Below are 18,344 nucleotides of genomic sequence, written 5' to 3' on the forward strand. Positions count from 1 at the left end.
CTGTTGAGATCTCTGTTCCTCACCGTGGGACCTGGTCTCACAGTTTAGCTGAATTCAGGATTAGACCAGGAATTGCTCTGGGTGGGACGCCACTCTGATGCTGGTTACTTCCTCAGCTAATGTCAGTACCCAGTTGCAGCTGTGGACTGAGACAATGCACCTTGTCCAAGGACAGAGACATGTAAGAGTGACTGGGAATCTGACCCAGGTCTACATATTGGTCCTCCAGCTCCTTTATCCACTGACCTGCTTGCTATTCCTGAGTTACTGCCGACACAACCTGGCTATGACGGACTAACTTACTCAACCACTTGTCTACATTTTTGTGACATCTGCCCCCTACTTTACTTATTAATCAGCTAATTGATCCCGCTGTAACAAAAGCAGATCTTCACACATGCTGAGGTATCAGCAACTCTGATATGACGCTCTGGCAGGTTTATCCTGAAGGTTTCTGGCAGGTAGACCATCTGGCTGCTGACATTACAGCGACATGACACTGTATTAAGTAGAACTGACAGAACTGGGCCATTTTTTATTTGCCAAAAAAAAAAAAAAGGGGGGGGGGGGGGGTTGACGGCTGCTGAGACTCTGCAAACCAATATTCTCACTCTGTGGATTCTCTTTCTCTGAAAACCAATTCTTTCAAATTATTCTTCCAATTATACGCCGTTCTCCATCTCAAGCTGCTGCCTTTCAGCCATCTTCCTCGCTTTCTTTCTTACCCGCCATTCGTTCTTGCCTCCCTGGAGGACTCGGTACCATTAGTTCTTTCTGAGCGGCGATCCTCTTTCTGTGCTTGTCTCCAAGGAGCTTTGTGAGCCACTTTCCTACCCGCGTGTTGGGCTTTGGCAAGAGAGACGAGAGCTTGATTTCACTGATCGCCTTAATTAATCCTGTTAAATCTCTTCTGTTGACAGCGACTATCCATTAAAATGTCCCCTTCACGCGCCACCGTATAGTGACACTCATAACGGGAAGACAGACAGACACCCGGATGAGACGGAGGTTTTATGACTTCTATCGATGTAAAATACGCAAGTTTGACATTTTCTACAAAAATCACTTCATGCCAATGTAATCGTGGTGAATAATGAAATAATTCTGAAGGAAGTAAACTTAAAAATCTTAGTGGTGACGTCAGGTTGAGAAAAGCTGTGCAGAGCTTTTTGTGGACAGCAATATTCTGAGATTAAGACACTTATGTGTGAAGAGCATATCCTGATCACCTTAATGTGAGTACGGTCAGTAAGGACGTGGAGTATTATGATCCCATTAGCATTTCCCTGACGGCAACATGACCAATGGGCAGGACCCCAGTGTAGCACGTGCACACCACAGCCTGTGCTGTTACTTGACATAAGTGCTTTTAGATTCCAAAAATCAACAAGATGAACAAATACGTGTGCAATGGATGACATACTGGATGTTATCTGATGCGGTTTGAACAGAAAGAGTCAGATGGACACAAATGGAGAACTGAACAGTGGATTTTTGCAGGAAGCCCTCGGCTTGTGTTGTGTATCAAAAGGGAAAAAGTAAACAAGATAGACAAATAAATGTATGAAATTCTTTAAGGGAATAGTAAGTCCCTTTGGCTCCTCCCTTGGTTGCACTTGGGGTTGCCACAGCAAATCCAAGGAGGATCTGCATGTTGAATTGGTACAGGTTTTTATATTGGATGCTATTCCTGATGCAACTCCATATTACACAGAGAAATGTGGCAGGGGTGGAATTTGAAGTGGGAACCTCCCGCACTGAAACTAGGCACATTAACCACTTGGCCACCACCCCTAAATTCTTTAAGGGAATATCAGAACAATAAGAAATATGCACAGCTGACCTTTTTTTGTTGTTGTTGTTTTTGTTCCTCTAGATAAGTTTGAGCAACTCTGTGTTTCACCTTCCCACTGGAAATTTCTCAGCACAAATGCCCAAAAACATGGAAAAAGTTGACATCAAGGCAAAAGTTGTTCAGCAGAATGATGGACGTTATGTGGGAATGTAGCTTCCAACCTGTACAATGACACACGTCGTCAGGAAACTGATCCCCGTGTGTGTTTAAATGGGGGAATTCTGGTGCATGTTATCTAAAAACAGTTAATGTAGAGACATTCTTAACGGCACGCCTGCCTCCCACTCTTAAAGGCTAATCACGCCGCGTGCACAGCTGCTATATATACTGTCTGAACAGAACGTAGAGAAGGCATTAATCATACGCTCAGGGATGTTCCTAAACTGTTCTGCCTCCTATACAAAAGAAATTGAAAGATAATGAGACGTGGAAAAAGTGGGGAAAAAAGACAAGGGAATGAGAGGAACGAGGGAGGGAGAGGGAAAGAAAGAGCTACTTCCACCGTCGGTAATTAATCAGTACAGTAGCCGTATGCTGCCAGCCTGCACAATCATAATTAATTACACACTAGAGCGCTTCTTGGAGCAGCAGGAGGAGACGGCAGAGGGAAGAAGCAAAGGATTCAGAGCTCGGTGTGAGATGAAGGAAGGAAAGAAACACACCATCTCTGCCGTTCGACACAGCCTATCTGATTATTGTCATTATTAGGATAATTATTAAAGCAGCGGTAGCCTTGGTGACCAGCAGACCTAGCTTCAGTGCCAGGCATGTCCAGCAGGTGGCACACAGTTCTGTGGTACACTACACAATCAAATCCATGTTGCTTTTTGTACTAATTTGGTGCATCATAGTTTCACAACATTCACAAACAAAACTTAACAGAAATAAACAAACAAAAAAAAAACAACACATTATTTATGAGTTCCTCATTTGTTGTGTTTTGAACCTGTGCATTAATTACTGCCTTTGAATTTGGCTTTAAAAGAGGAGGTGATGTACATCCTCTCTCTGAGACTTTGCATCCTGCAGGAACCGTGACGTGTGGAGGAAAGCATCAGTGTTTCCTTTCAGGTCACAACTAAATCTCACAGGAGCCAGTTCAATGAGATTCCGCCTGTAGTTTTTGAGGAGTTGTGGTCCGAAAGCCACCACAGACCCTGTGGTATTTGTGACATCATACTCATCACCGTAGTGGAAGTTTGTTGTCAACTTTATTTGGCACTAGAGGGCCATATCTGTATCATATCTGCTTCTTTGATTTAAAAAAAACAAAACAAAAAAGAGCTATTGGTGATCCATACTTCAGTGATTTATCAGGAACTAACCTGCATGTCTACTCAACATATTCTACTGACATGCCAAGTTTCAAGTAATTCACATGTGTCTTTCTTGAGTTACTGAAGACAAAAGATTCTTGACTCACATGTTGGTTCTACAAACCGTGCTAATACAGAGGATTTAGCAAAGAAAAAAGTATGTTTCAAAAACTGCAATTGTATTGTTTTAATAATTAAAAAACAACAGTCTGAACGAATGACTCATTTTTTTTGTCTTGACTAGCGCCTGACCGATATACTGGTTGGCTGATAATATCAGCCGATGAGTATTTCACAAACATATTAATATCAGCGTTATTTTTCAGCAGAGGGTGCGCACCAAAACAGAAAAAATGTCTATTTCATGCAAACGCTGACCAATGAAACACGGTGACTGCTGATACGAGTGACGGCAGAATATGGTCTCAAACAGCTGTGTTTATACCCAAATCCAATACATGTGGCAATGTGGCAAACATTAGTGAAAACACACACACACACACACACATATATACATACAGATACACATACAGATATATATATATATATATCTATATATATATATATATATAGATATATATATATATATATAGGCAGAAATTGGTATCGTATCGCTCCTCCAACAATCCATACCAGTTGGGCTAGTTTAACAGCATTTTAAAGTTCTTGTTTAGAACAACCGGAAATCAGCGTGCTAAAGAAGCTGAGGTGCTCACCCTCCTCTCGTCGGTGACGATGTAGTGACGGCCATGCTTCTTGGTCAGATGTGGCGCCAGAACATCAAAGCGCCTGCGGAACTCCGAGAACACCATGTAGTCCGGGTATCCTGGAGGTAGGAACAGAGATGAGAGCGCGGCCATGTGAGTGAAGCGCCTGCAGCCGATGGAGCGCAGACAGCGTGTCAAAAATCAGATTTTTATTTTCAGCAAAAACACACGTTTCAGCAGACATGAGTTGTGAAGTTCTGACAGCTGGAAACGTAAAAAAAAAAATGCTGCGGTGTTGGGGTTTTCTCCAGCTTTTAGTGAGGCAGTGATAGGAAGAATGCCTCCCGTGTAAAACCATTATGGATGGAAAAACACACTTCTGAGAGTAAAGGTGGCCGTTCATTGTAAAAAAAAAAAAAAAAAAAAAAAAAAAAAAAAAAACCTGATGGAGACCCATCTCACGTAGCACGCCGCTTTGATAGATTTACTCAGCAGGTCGATGTCTGCAGATTTATTTTAGTTCCAAGGAACCTCAGCGGCTCAGTGGTGCTCTGTTTGTCCACACAGCCTCCATGTGATCAATGCATTTTAACAAAGTAATCAGGGAGGAACGTCTTAGGAAGTGGACCCAGGCGAGAGGTTTTCTCACAGATTTTAACACAAGAAAATAAATGTAAGCATGAGTCTCCCATATGGCCTCAAAGAAATTATAACTGAAACTTTAAATCTTATTTCTTCAAGCGTGACACTGTATAACTGAAGGGGTCGGATCCAAAACCACTCATTTTTAGTTGAGGCCAGCATGCACTTGACTACTGAGGTAACGACAGTGTGCAAAAAAAAATTGAATTTGAACAGACCATTTTCATTTTAACAGATGGAAAAAATCTAAAATTTCTTGTGCTTTTTCCATCAAACCCTATCATGTCAAGTGCATTTTTCATCATTAAAAAAATGGAGCTGCTGGGTTTTGGATCTGAACCCTTCAACTGATGATGCATAGTTTGTTCAATCCCAGCCAGAAAAGCCTATCAACCCTTCAGAATTCTCTGGGTGTCTTGGGGGCTTCCTCACTAGTCTCCTTGAAGTCCAGGACATATTTAGTCACTTGGAAATGTTGACGTTTCCATCCCATGACTTGTCAAGAAAACTGTTTGGAAAAGTGATTTGCCTCAAGAATGATCCTGATATTTAGTTTGCACAAATACTTATGGACTTGACTATTCTGTTTTGCAGTCTGCAAACGTGACTCACACAACATGAAACCGCCCAGTAAGAATGAGTTTAAATGGAGTTAAAGCATACTTCATTACCTTGCCTGTAGATACGAAGAGCGTCGAGCAGCTTGGACCCGCGGAGCTGCGTTCTCAGGAGGCTGACATCCAGAGCCATGAGACCCGAGTCTGGACTTTCTCCGTGAGTCACACGGGATTCACCTCCACTTCCCACAGCCTCGGCTTTGGGCAGCAGGCAGTGGACAAAGTGAACCCTGGACCGACGCACCATGTCAATCAGGGCATCCTGGACACAGGAATGAAGAAACAAATCCTTAGTTTTTGTTCCTTCAGCTGAGCTCTGACCTGGCACACGTCAAGCGTCGATGTGGGAAAAGAAAAGAAGAGTCCAGAGTGTCCATCTTCAGCTTACCACTTGGAGTTTGACCTGGATACACAGGCTTCTCTTCTTAACGGCGGCCACGCCTGTGGTGAAGGTCTTCCTCATGCTGGTGGCTCGTCGCAGGGCGAGTTGGGAGCTGCCCTCAAGACCGGCAATGGACCCCGACAGCACGGTAGCCCCGCTCGCCCGGCTCATGAACAACCCGCTGATGTTCTTCCTGTGGTGAGTGAACACGATGACTAAGACGACAACTAAAAAAAGGTGACAAGTTGACACAGTAAGAAGTTGTATGATGTAGCAGGAACCAATGAAGAACGTGGTCAAACTATGGACATGTTCAAAAAAATATGCAGTGAGGACATGGCTGAAGATGCATAAAGAACTTAGGAATGTGGCGACTTCACAGACAATGATGTAATTAAACCCAGCAGCAGCAGGAGCCTGTGTGGACTGCTTAGTGAAACGTGCTGGTCACTGTCCATGGTGCTGAAACAAGTTCTCCCACACCTCCTTGGACACATCAAGGTTCGCTTGATGCAAGGGTTCTTGATGCACCCAGCACAGAACATATTTGAATGTGTGTTTCAGCAGAGACGAGTGCATTTGGCAAGAGAGCTGTTTTTCTGACTGTATTTTAATGTTGAACCTACAATTTGGCTAGAACATAATCAGGAGAAAGTATGAACTTGGCAATGGCACATGGTTCCATTTTGACCACCTCCCCACTGCATTCCTAATGGTCTTGGACTGAGTGTGACGGGCCCTTAACCATCAAAGGCGTGTACATGTTGTGCACAGTCATACTTCTGGGAGTCCTGCAGCAGCATGGCTGCATTTTGAGCAGCAGGGTTGTGTTTGGCGTGGCTCAACCATCCCTGAGTGTTGTATTCCACCCAGTCTGTCCCATGGCTGTGGCCCAGCAGGAACAGGTAGGGCTTCTCTCCTCTCAGCAGCAGAGTGGCTCCTGCGAGAGACAAGATATGCTATTGCCAGAGCAGTGACCCCAGTGACATTTGTTTGAGGTGAAACTATAGTGTAGAGTACTAACCCTTATTGTCCCCATGTGCAGAACCGTAGTAGCTGAAGAGTCGCTGCAGCATGGTTTCCTCTGAGCCTCCCGGCTGAACAGCCTCCTCCTCCATCAGCCACAGGAGTCCTCGTGCTTCATCTGTCCTGGCCAAGGTACGCACCTGCGACAGAATCCTAACAGTCATAAAAAATGCCAACTCGAGCAGAGCGTAAAACTGGACCGACAGCAGGGTGACCTTGGGCCAGATCAGGCCACCAAATTTAATGCCACTAAATATTTGCCCAAATTTTATGATGCAACCACGATTTCACTCATCACTCATCTTCAACCACTTAGCCAGGATCGAGTCGCGGGGGCAACAGCTCCAGCAGGGGACCCCAAACTTCCCTTTCCTGGGTCACATTAACCACCTCTGACTGGGGGATCCAGAGGCGTTACCAGGCCAGTGCAGCGATATAACCTCTCCACCTAGTCCTAGGTCTTCCCCAGGGTCTCCTCCCAGCTGGATGTGATGGTCAAATATTTCCAATAATAATAATAAAAGCAGCAAAAGAGTATCTTTTGCTACTAGGCGGGTCTCCAACAGATGCAGACAGTCTGTAACTGGATTAAATCTATACGGAGGGTGATATTTGAGAAGTTGTGGTGAGCAGGGAGTGGAGATTTCCTTGGCGAGATCTCAGATCAGTGCATTTAAGGACACAATGACTCCAGCTCTGCTAGATTAGTCTTAAAGCGACAGCTATTTGCACTTGCCAGTGGTGATGAACGGGGCTATTTACTCATTCCCGGGTATTTTCTCGCGCTCGTTTAGGCTGCTACTTGATTTGCATTCATGTCTGAATAAGATTAAAACTCAGGCACTAAAAACTACTCTTAAATGAGATTCAGGTTCCTGGAATGCAAAGATTTAAGTCCACATGATGAACCGGCTGTTAGTAATAACAAACAAACAAAAAAGTAATTGTCCAGACTATGAGTTCAGTGATGAAATATGTGGCGATGCCTCACACGGGGAGGTTTCTTCTGCTTACCAGAGCTTGTGTGGAGGCTTGGTCAACAGCTGCTACAGACAGTGAAGCACTGGATTCTATGTCATCTAATGCAAGCTCTATGTTTTCCTAGACGCAGGAGGATAAAGGATCAGGTTAGTAAATCACCGTAACCCTTGTAATCATCAGTGAAATCACCAGTAAATCACAAGAAAAACAAGTTAGCCACATTATGAAATTATGCATTTTGAGATTGTTTTATGTTAACATGTATTAGTATTTCTGGAAGATTTTGAGCCTTTGGAAAATTTTATTTTGCATGTTCTGGAAGAATTTTACAGACTGCAAACCTGAAAAAAAAAAAGAAAAACTTGAAAAGTGTTCTAAGTGTTGATGCAACAAAGCTTGAGGAGGACATCAGTCCAATTTCATTCTGAGATATACATTTCTATAAATTAGTACAGAAAATCCACTATGGTGATAGTGCAGTTTATGTGGCAGGGAGGGAAATTCATTTCACTTCTCACATATCAGTGTGTTCATCTGCTATATGATATATTTAACTGTAATCTCTGATCCAGACAACCAATGATTTATAAAGGAAAATCATGAAAATTATCAGGGGTGCCCAAACTTTTGCATACAACTTTGCATTGCTGCGTCTGATACCATGGATCATCATGTTCTACTTGATAGGCTGGAGAATCATTTTGGGATTACTGGGAGTGCCCTTGCATGGTTGACGCCATACCTGTTCACACTGTGTTTTTGTACATTAACACTACCTCTAACCTTGGTGACATGAAATTTGGGGTTTCACAGGGGTCTGTCTTAGGCTCCCTGCTTTTCTCCATTTATATAGCATCCCTTGGGCAAATATTGCGGCATTTTGGGATTACCTTTCACTGCAATGCTGAAGATACTCAGTTATACATGCCGATAACTGCTGGTAATCTCATTCACATAAAATCCTTAAAAGATTGCCTTGCATCAGTGAGAAGTTGGATGTCTAGAAACTTCCTACTTTTAAGCTCTGATAAGACTGAAATGATAGTTCTTGGTCCAGTGAGACATCGGCATCAATTTGACCAGCTAACGCTTAGCCTTGGCTCGTGTGTCATACATCACACTGACAAAGTGAGGAACCTTGGGGTAATTTTTAATACTACACTGTCCTTTGACCTCCACATTAGATATATTACTAGGACTGCTTTCTTCCATCTGTGAAATATAGCGAAGATTCGTCCCATCCTGTCTATCGCTGAAGCTGAGACCCTGATTCATGCTTTTGTCTCTTCTAGATTGGACTACTGCAATGTTCTATTTTCTGGTTTACTGCAGTTTAGCATTAGGGGTCTCCAATTGGTTCAAAATGCCGCAGCCAGACTTTTGACAGGAAGCAGAAAGTTTGACCACATTACACCCATTTTGGCATCCCTTCACTGACGTCCTGTCCCAGTGAGATCAGATTTTAAGGTTCTGTTACTAACCTATAAAATTGTTCACGGACTGGCACCTCCGTACCTAGCTGACCTAATTAAACCCTACGTACCGTCCGGGCTCTGCATTCTCAGGGTCCAGGACTACTTTGTGTCCCTAGGGTGAATCAAAAGTCTGCGGGTCACAGAGCTTTCTCTTATCGTGCCCCTGTTTTGGAATGATCTCCCTGCATCAATAAAACTGTCAGATTCTGTGGAGACTTTCAAGTCCAGACTTAAGACGCACTTATTTTCCTTTTCATATGGCTAGCAGTATGTTACTATGCTTTTTTAAATTCATTTTATTAGGAAACAGAGCGGGCCGCAGCCTCAACTTTATCTAAATTCTGGGTCTTTTAGTGAAGCTTAGGGCTAGTGGTCGGCGATCACATTATTTCTTCTGTTTTTCTTGTTGCTAAATGCTGATAAATTATATTGCTGCATCCTGCTGGCTTTTATGTATAACAGAAAAAGATAAGCCATTTAATCTGGACTGTATTACAGCTAAAAGGAAAATTCTTTAAATCCACTCAAACTTTGTGCGTTTTGCTGATGTTAATTAGTAGAGATTAGAAATAAAAATCTGGAAACATGGTTACTTGAGGCAGCCATACTAAATAGCTGGAACTGAAAAGCGGAGTTGATCAAGTCCACTGGCAAACCCATGTTACTTCCAACAAACACTGTGTTCCAATTCTGCAGTTTTTTCATCTATTTCAGTTCCTGTTCTGCACAAATTCAGCCAACTCTGCATCACAGGGCATTTTTACGCACATATGTTCCTCTGAAGATGGAATTTGTCTTTTAAATATAAACAAAAGAAAAGAAGTGCAGACACCAACAGAACCTGTGCACCAATATGTGCACGTGGGTCCTGTCTGTGTGGTGTGTTTCTCCTTTAGACCCGCCAGCACCTCCTTGTATCTCTCCAACTCCTGGACGAACGTGCGTTCATGGAAGAGCATCTGCAGCCGTTCCTGGGTGTAGTTGTGGCACAGCTCCTCAAACGTTGCACTCCGCCGCTGCTGAGCCAGTCGTGGGTTCTGGAAGCCCGGAGTGTCCACGATGAGCAGGGAGCATAGCGAGTGCTGGCTGGACTTCAGAGCCCTGAAGGAAGGAAGACAAGCAGATGCTGGTGTCATACTAGACTGTGAAGGGTTCCTGTCGAGTCTATGGAACTTCAGCAACAGAATCATGTCTGTGAAGATGATTACTGAGACCAACTCAGGCTTGGCTGTGCTGAACGCAGACCACCTCAGAAGGATAGACAGACAAACCTGTTAATGAGGGAGATGACGAGAGTGAAGAGCTCCGAGTACAGGCCTGACGCCATGGCCTCCAAACATTCCAGAGCCGTGACCTTTGAACCTGAAAGAGACGTGGACAGATGGACAGACAGAGGGAGAAAGAAGGATGGATGGCAGGGTGAGAGAACTGATCAAAGTGAGAAGAAGCTGTGGTGAGTCGGCATTTTTAATGATGGGAAACAACCAATAAGACCTGGATGGAGACCAATTAGAGATATCTCAGCACAGAGAGGACTTGGACAATGATGCTGATCTGCACCTGGGAGTGCACCTGGTCCTGAAGTCAGGACAAAGCTCCTTCTGGGGGGGATCTGTGACAGGATTAGGACACTAACCACCATAAAAGAACAAAGACACATCCCAAAACTGTTTCTGGTTTCAGAGCAGTTCCAGTGATGCCTTCCAAAAAGGACAGCATGGATTATCAAGGGGATGAGGGAAGCTCCTATCTGGGGAGGACCAAGGGTGACATTTCCCCAGAGTGCGGACTTATTGGGTGCTGAAGTGTTTGGCCCAATCCCAATACCCTCCCTTAGTCACTGCACAATGACACTGTGGTCCTAAACTGAGGCCACTCGTTTGTGTAGACACTTAGAATGTCTCATATCGTAGTAAAGATTCCACGGCTGTTGAAGGGGCCTGGAAGGCCTCACGATGCAGTGGCAGCGCTCTCTGGGGGAGCAGCTACATGTCTGGAGGTAGATACACGTTTTAGTTTTTTCTGGTTGATCCCATGCCTGATGTACCAAAGGAGTCTCAGTTCCTGTGGTGGACCAGCATCTTCCAATGGTATTAGAAATTGCACCTGTCCATGACAAATTTTTTGTCAGGTGGTGTGCTTCTCTGAGCACAATCCAGGATGTGTCAAGGACACACCTACTTTTCAAATGGCTGTGGCAAACGGAGTTGAACCAGTTGTCTGCTTGGGTCGTTCTCAGCAGCGTCTAGTATGAGCTGCTTGATGATCAGTGGTCACATAAGTATGGCTTCTTCACAAGATGTCAACCACTGAATGCATCGTGGCTCTGTAGGTGTTCACTGAATACAAGCACAAACACCAGCAGGTATTTTTATTAAGTCTATGATGGTTTTCATAAACCACTTGACCACTTTGTGGGACATCCTGAGAACTCACAAGATCACTGATATTTTAACTGGACGTGATGGCTGGTCTACAGACCAGACAGAATTGGAATCTGGGCTCTGTCAGGGATACGTTCCAGCTACCGGTATAGTTAATACGCTTGCATTGGTTGGTCATCAAGTAGACTCAAAGTTCAATGAAGGGGCTGGACACTCATATTGATGCCTTGAGTTTGCAGATAAAGTTGTGAACTTGGTGGAATCATTAGATCTTCTGAAAGAGGTCTATACTTGCAACTGGCCCAGATCAATACCAGGATCTGGGCCTCTAACAACTTCCTGGACTAAACCATCGAGTCTGAGCTCATCTCTACATTCATGTTTCCCACAGACAATGAGATGTGTTGCACTTTCCTGAGCATAATCCATTAAGCAGATGCCTCACTGCTGAGGAACCCCAATGACTGGACAAGGACACGGGAAGCCCGTTTATCACGTATCTGCAGTTGCCACATGGTTATGTTTTCAGAGACAAGGACAGACCGCTAGTGTTCCTAAGTGTCTGTCAGTTGGGACCAAGAATGCTTCCACAAGCTAGGGCATATGGCAATGCACAGGACTGGAGCATGTTCCTAGACCTGATCTCAGCTGATATTGCAAAAAGGCCTAATGCACAAGTATCACCATTACACAGTGAGGTTTTACCTGATCCGTCGCCTTGGCTGCTCTCGTCTAATCCTCCTCTGAATGAGGTCGAGTGCTGCAGTCCTTTGGTCTGGTGTTTAAAGATTGAGGAAGACAGCTCCTCCAGGTTGCAGCCCAGCAGGTAGGCTGCCTTCTGAGCCCATTCATGACGAGCAAACTGCCTGCGTCCCGCTAAAAACAGATATTTATCATTACTGCTGTTTGTGAAGTGCTGAAGTAGAACTACAACAGAGTACATTCCAAGAAATAATACCTCTGCCAAGAACCAACAGTTTTTTTTTCCCATCAATTGGAAATATACTACACTGGATATTATTTTTTTAAATCCTTGATCTAGACCAGTTCCAAAAATCTAATCAACTCTTTCAACTGAGAGTAAATCAACTGATTTACTCTCAAAGTAAAACTATTGCTACCTTGGCAGAGGTATAACCCCCCCCGAAAGAGGACAGAAAGGAGAAGGAAGGCGACAACAACAAGCAACAACAGGGACAGAAAGCCAGCGGCTTTTCGCTCAGTTGCAGTGGCGTAAAGGTAGTAAAAAAGTAAGTCCCTTCGGCTGCTCCCTTGTTTGCACTCGGGGTTGCCACAGCAAATCCAAGGTGGATCCGCATGTTGATTTGGCACAGGTTTTACGCCGGATGCCCTTCCTGACGCAACTCCACATTACATGGAGAAATGTGGCAGGGGTGGGATTTGAACCCAGAACCTTCTGAACTGAAACCAAGCGCATTAACCACTTGGCCAGGTATTAAAGCTGAAACTAGCATATCAAACAGTCGTGGCTCTTGTCACAGCCTTCAGCCGAGTAAATTATCACAGGTATCGCACCAAGCAAAGCTGTCATGAAGAAGTGATATTTTTTATAGGAGATGGTATAAACTAGGGCTGCCACGACTAGTCAACTATTGAAGCCGTCGACAACTAATTTAGTAGTCAATAAGTCATTTGCTTGGAACCTTGAACCAATGAAGCAGTGCTTTGATCCACTGCTTCATTGGATCTTTGTTTCGCTCCTCTTCAGAAGTGGCAACTCCACTTCTTATCCCCTCTCAAAGCCATTAAAATACACTCAACAAAAATATAAACGCAACACTTTTGGTTTTGCTCCCATTTTGTATGAGATGAACTCAAAGATCTAAAACTTTTTCCACATACACAATATCACCATTTCCCTCAAATACTGTTCACAAACCAGTCTAAATCTGTGATAGTGAGCACTTCTCCTTTGCTGAGATAATCCATCCCACCTCACAGGTGTGCCATATCAAGATGCTGATTAGACACCATGATTAGTGCACAGGTGTGCCTTAGACTGCCCACAATAAAAGGCCACTCTGAAAGGTGCAGTTTTATCACACAGCACAATGCCACAGATGTCGCAAAATTTGAAGGAGCGTGCAATTGGCATGCTGACAGCAGGAATGTCAACCAGAGCTGTTGCTCGTGTATTGAATGTTCATTTCTCTACCATAAGCCGTCTCCAAAGGTGTTTCAGAGAATTTGGCAGTACATCCAACCAGCCTCACAACCGCAGACCACGTGTAACCACACCAGCCCAGGACCTCCACATCCAGCATGTTCACCTCCAAGATCGTCTGAGACCAGCCACTCGGACAGCTGCTGAAACAATCGGTTTGCATAACCAAAGAATTTCTGCACAAACTGTCAGAAACTGTCTCAGGGAAGCTCATCTGCATGCTCGTCGTCCTCATCGGTGTCTCGACCTGACTCCAGTTCATCGTCGTAACCGACTTGAGTGGGCAAATGCTCACATTCGCTGGCGTTTGGCACATTGGAGAGGTGTTCTCTTCACGGATGAATCCCGGTTCATACTGTTCAGGGCAGATGGCAGACAGCGTGTGTGGCGTTGTGTGGGTGACCGGTTTTCTGATGTCAATATTGTGGATTGAGTGGCCCATGGTGGCGGTGGGGTTATGGTATGGGCAGGCGTCTGTTATGGACGAAGAACACAGGTGCATTTTATTGATGGCATTTTGAATGCACAGAGATACCGTGACAAGATCCTGAGGCCCATTGTTGTGCCATACATCCAAGAACCTTTGAGAGTGGCCTTTTATTGTGGGCAGTCTAAGGCACACCTGTGCACTAATCATGGTGTCTAATCAGCATCTTGATATGGCACACCTGTGAGGTGGGATGGATTCTCTCAGCAAAGGACAAGTGCTCACTATCACAGATTTAGACTGGTTTGTGAACAATATTTGAGGGAAATGGTGATATTGTGTATGTGGAAAAAGTTTTAGATCTTTGAGTTCATCTCATACAAAATGGGAGCAAAACCAAAAGTGTTGCGTTTATATTTTTGTTGAGTGTATGTCAATTGTAAGTCACTTTTGTGCAGATTGAAGTGACTAAGACTCTTGTCTTGTTGTGAGAAAGAAACGAGAATCTTTCTCTGTTCCGTTGCTCCAAGCGCTGCGCCGCCGAGTCAAGTCAGAAAGACAGAGTCCGCACGAAATTAATAACTTCAAAGCGAATCGTCGTTTAAATCAAATGACACCTCTTTTCAAACATTGTAATACAAACAGTAAACTGCAATCGGTCAAAACGTTTTTTGTCCTCCTAAAATGAGATGTTCTGGCTGACGTGCAGCAGCCCAAGACTGTGTGGCTGCAGACCTGCAGACTCCAGCAGCCAGCTGAGCTCAGCCCAGATGTACGGCGTGACATCCACGCTGTTAATGTCTGAAAGGAAATGCTTTTGACAAAAACTACAGATTTTTTTCTATTTATGTCCAGAGATCAAGGATCCAGTGACCAATTTCATATTTATTTACTTTAAGACTCAATAAAATGTTATTAACATAGAAAACCTATAAAGCCTACTTGTAGCACACAGAAAATTCACAGGAGGTATCAATAAGGGAATCGATAAGGAATCGGATCAATAAAGCAGAATTGATATCGATAATGGTATCATATCGATAAAATGTGATAAGCTGAAATTTACGTATGATCCGACGAGTCGACTAATCACAAAAATAATCGTTGACTAGTCGACTATCAAAATAGTCACTTGAGGCAGCTCTAGTATAAACATATGAAATGGTGGGTAAAATTGATTAGATGGTGATGAATGTGTATTTAAACGAGGTGACAGAGAAAAACTTGAGTGCAGATTTGTGAGAAACATGGAAACTGAAAACAGACACGTGTTAACACAGGATTAGACAACCGGCTCTTAATCTGTCTGCAGAAACATCTACAAAGAGCACGCACCACCATTTGGGCTGGATGGGATTCAAAAGCCATGTGTTTGAACAGACCAAAGCAACATGACAGCCTGCTTAACGAGCCAAAGAGACAGTTTAGACCCAGAGCCAACAAATCGACAGGGACCCCCGTTCAGTGCCATCAAAGAGCCGAACAGAACCTTCCCCAACAAACAGCGGCTCGGCTGGGAAATGAAAGTTAAGATGGCAGAAAGTCAAACCGCTAATGAGAAAAGTTAAAATGAACACGCGTTACTCTGGCGTTCAGGCTCTGGTGGCAGGGTGGGAGACGAGCGTGGGTGACAGATGTTATGAGCAGGCGTCGGAAAACGAACCTTAAGGGCAATTCCATGAGATATAACATCCGTTTCCACTTTCAGTGGTCCTGTTGTGATCTAGCCGTCCCAGGGAATTAAGGCTTGACAATTATTATCAATCCAACTGAGAATAATAAATCTTTGTGACCGCTAGATTACAGCACGACCATTGAAAGTGGAAACGTCTCATGGAATAACCCTTCAAGAAACGACCAAGTTCTGATCCCCGAGATTTCCCCATCCGACTGACAGAAAAGGTGGCGACAGGCAGCGAAGGAAAGAGTCATGCGGCAAACACGACACCAGAGAGAAGGCGATGAGGATGAAGATGAGAAGCAGAAACAATAAAAATGCTAATAGCTTAAAGCCTGGAAGGAATGATAAAAGATGGTAAAATACAAACACATAAACTGAAAAATGTTAAAGTGAAAAATGTCAAACAGGTTTGTGTTTATTTTCTATATTTTTTATGTTGCATTACCTTCATATCCATCTGCATTTGATAGGAAGCAGCATGCACACATGCAAGCAAAGAGAGCAGGTTAAAGACAACACAACTCATGCATTCACACATTTTAATTCCAAGAAAAGCAGCTGAACATTACACAACGCTGCAGAAAACCACCGTCATGCTGTGAAAGTGCCAACCAGATTAAAAAAACATTAAAAAGCCACTCAGTAAATTGCAGGGGGCTCCACAAGAAACAAAAAGCATTTTTATAAAACATTATTAACCATAATATTATTATTTCTTAATGCCACAGCAGATCTATTTCGGATCACCTACAGTCATCCCAAGTCAAGCAGGAGAAACCGAAATAACTTTTATTATTATTACTTCTTTTAACATTTTATTTTTTATGGAATTAAGTAAAATGTTCACCGCATTATTATTATCATCATCATCATTATCATCATTATTATTATGTCTTAAGTGCAGAAATAACTGATTAAATTGTGAGACAGAGTCAGAGCTGAATTTTAAAAAGTAAATAAGAAGGGAAAAAAAATCCCACCTCCTTATTTAACACTGAGACCGTGCTGTGCTTCTATTGATTGATTTTCAAGTGTTTCAAGTGTACGTCACTACACCTGTTAAAGAAAAGCATCAACAGAAGCAGAAACTCTACCAACGTCCCCTCTCATCCTCAAACACACAACACACACCAAGAGAAGATAAAGAAAGAAACAAAACAAGAATGTGCCATTTCAGATTCTGCTGCAAGCTCACTGTCAAGTCAAATGTCAAGCCTGCCCCCTACTGGTACATAATGTGAAGTGATCCAAAAATGTGATGATGTTGTTTTTTAAGAATTTTAAGGAGGATCTCCACTTACTCATCTTCAAGTGCTTATCCAGAATCGGGTCACAGGAGCATCAACTCCAGCAGGGGACTCCAAAATTCCCTTTTCCGGGCCACATTTTCCATCTCTGACTGGGAGATCCTGAGGCGTTCCCAGGCCAGTATGGAGATATAATCTCTCAACCTTGTCCTGGGTCTTCCCCGGGGTATCCTCCCAGCTGGATGTGTCTGGAACACCTCCCTAGGGAGGCACCCAGGAGGAATCCTTACCAGATGCCCGAACCACCTGAACTGGATCCTGTCAACGCAAAAGGAGCAGTGGCTCTACTCTGAGCTCCCCACGGATGACTGGGCTTCTCACCTTACCTTTAAGGGAGACACCAGCCACCCTCCAGCGGAAGTGATTTTGGCCCCTTTTACCTGCGATCTAGTTCTTTGGGTCATGACCCAACCCTCATGACCATAGGTGAGAGTAGGAATGAAGATTGACCAGTAGATCGAGAGTTTCACCTTTTGGGTCAGCTCTCTTTTTGTCACAGCAGTACGGGAGAGCGAATGCAACACTGTATGATAAAGCACACTGAATTTTTGTTTTATGTTAATTTTACTGATAACACTGCAGCAAAGGCTGAAATAATGAGCTTTGAACACAGTTTTGTGTTATCATTCATATTCTCTGAAAAATGGCCAAAAAAAAAAAATACCTCTGCCAGAATATGTAAACATTTGAGCACAAGTGTAAGCATACCAAATGGTAAATGTCAGCTCTCCACAGTTTCTCTGTGAGCGAAGTTAGACACACGCATGAACAGCTTTTTGTCTTTTCCGCATTCTGACGTAGACACTGGTGGAGGACTTCAAACACAATACACATTTCACTCATGGTAACAACACAAGACTTACCTGAAGTGACTAAACCAACTGAACTACAAAAACACAATAAATCAATAACACTAACAACACTGTTAAACTAACAAACCACAATAACAATGTTTAAAACCTCAAACTCCTATGCATTGCAGCACAACATCCATCGTTTACTTTTAAGCTACAATTGCTAATTTCTCCAAAAATAGTCCAATAAACTTTCTATTTTTGCAGCATTCATCCTTGACCCAAAATACACAAGCATACCAAAGGGCAAGTGTCAGCTCTCACCAGTTTCTGCGTGATGGGAGCCACACATATGCACACACAGAGGCCACTTGGCTGTTATAATATAGATGCTCATAAATAAACAGTATTTCATTAAAATCAGGTGAGGATTTATGTCACTGAGGACACATTTCACAAGATAATCATGTCCCTTACAATTTGGCCAACTCCTTTTACATCCATTGGCGCCGCATCTGTAGGTTGCAGTGCTCTGAAAGCTCCCGCACTGTTTTCTGCCTAAAAA

At 43.5% G+C, this 18,344-nt stretch overlaps 1 protein-coding gene across 5 annotated transcripts in view; it reads right to left on the reverse strand.

Annotated features, from left to right (window-relative positions):
- Positions 1-18,344, reverse strand: part of myo18ab (myosin XVIIIAb) — a 257,478-nt gene that overhangs the window by 124,476 nt on the left and 114,658 nt on the right. For 2 of the 5 annotated variants that reach the window (XM_034169042.1, XM_034169044.1), the window contains exons 11-20: positions 16,124-16,138; positions 12,091-12,261; positions 10,273-10,363; positions 9,910-10,102; positions 7,560-7,646; positions 6,544-6,685; positions 6,300-6,459; positions 5,526-5,712; positions 5,192-5,399; positions 3,888-3,997 (exon numbers count right to left, since the gene is read on the reverse strand). In XM_034169042.1, the coding sequence (XP_034024933.1) occupies positions 3,888-3,997; positions 5,192-5,399; positions 5,526-5,712; positions 6,300-6,459; positions 6,544-6,685; positions 7,560-7,646; positions 9,910-10,102; positions 10,273-10,363; positions 12,091-12,261; positions 16,124-16,138 (1,364 nt within the window). The remainder of the gene's footprint in view (positions 1-3,887; positions 3,998-5,191; positions 5,400-5,525; positions 5,713-6,299; positions 6,460-6,543; positions 6,686-7,559; positions 7,647-9,909; positions 10,103-10,272; positions 10,364-12,090; positions 12,262-16,123; positions 16,139-18,344) is intronic. The other 3 variants (XM_034169043.1, XM_034169041.1, XM_034169040.1) reach the window with 2 other exon arrangements.

Source organism: Thalassophryne amazonica, chromosome 4 (assembly GCF_902500255.1).
Source record: "Thalassophryne amazonica chromosome 4, fThaAma1.1, whole genome shotgun sequence".
NCBI classification, from domain to species: domain Eukaryota; kingdom Metazoa; phylum Chordata; class Actinopteri; order Batrachoidiformes; family Batrachoididae; genus Thalassophryne; species Thalassophryne amazonica.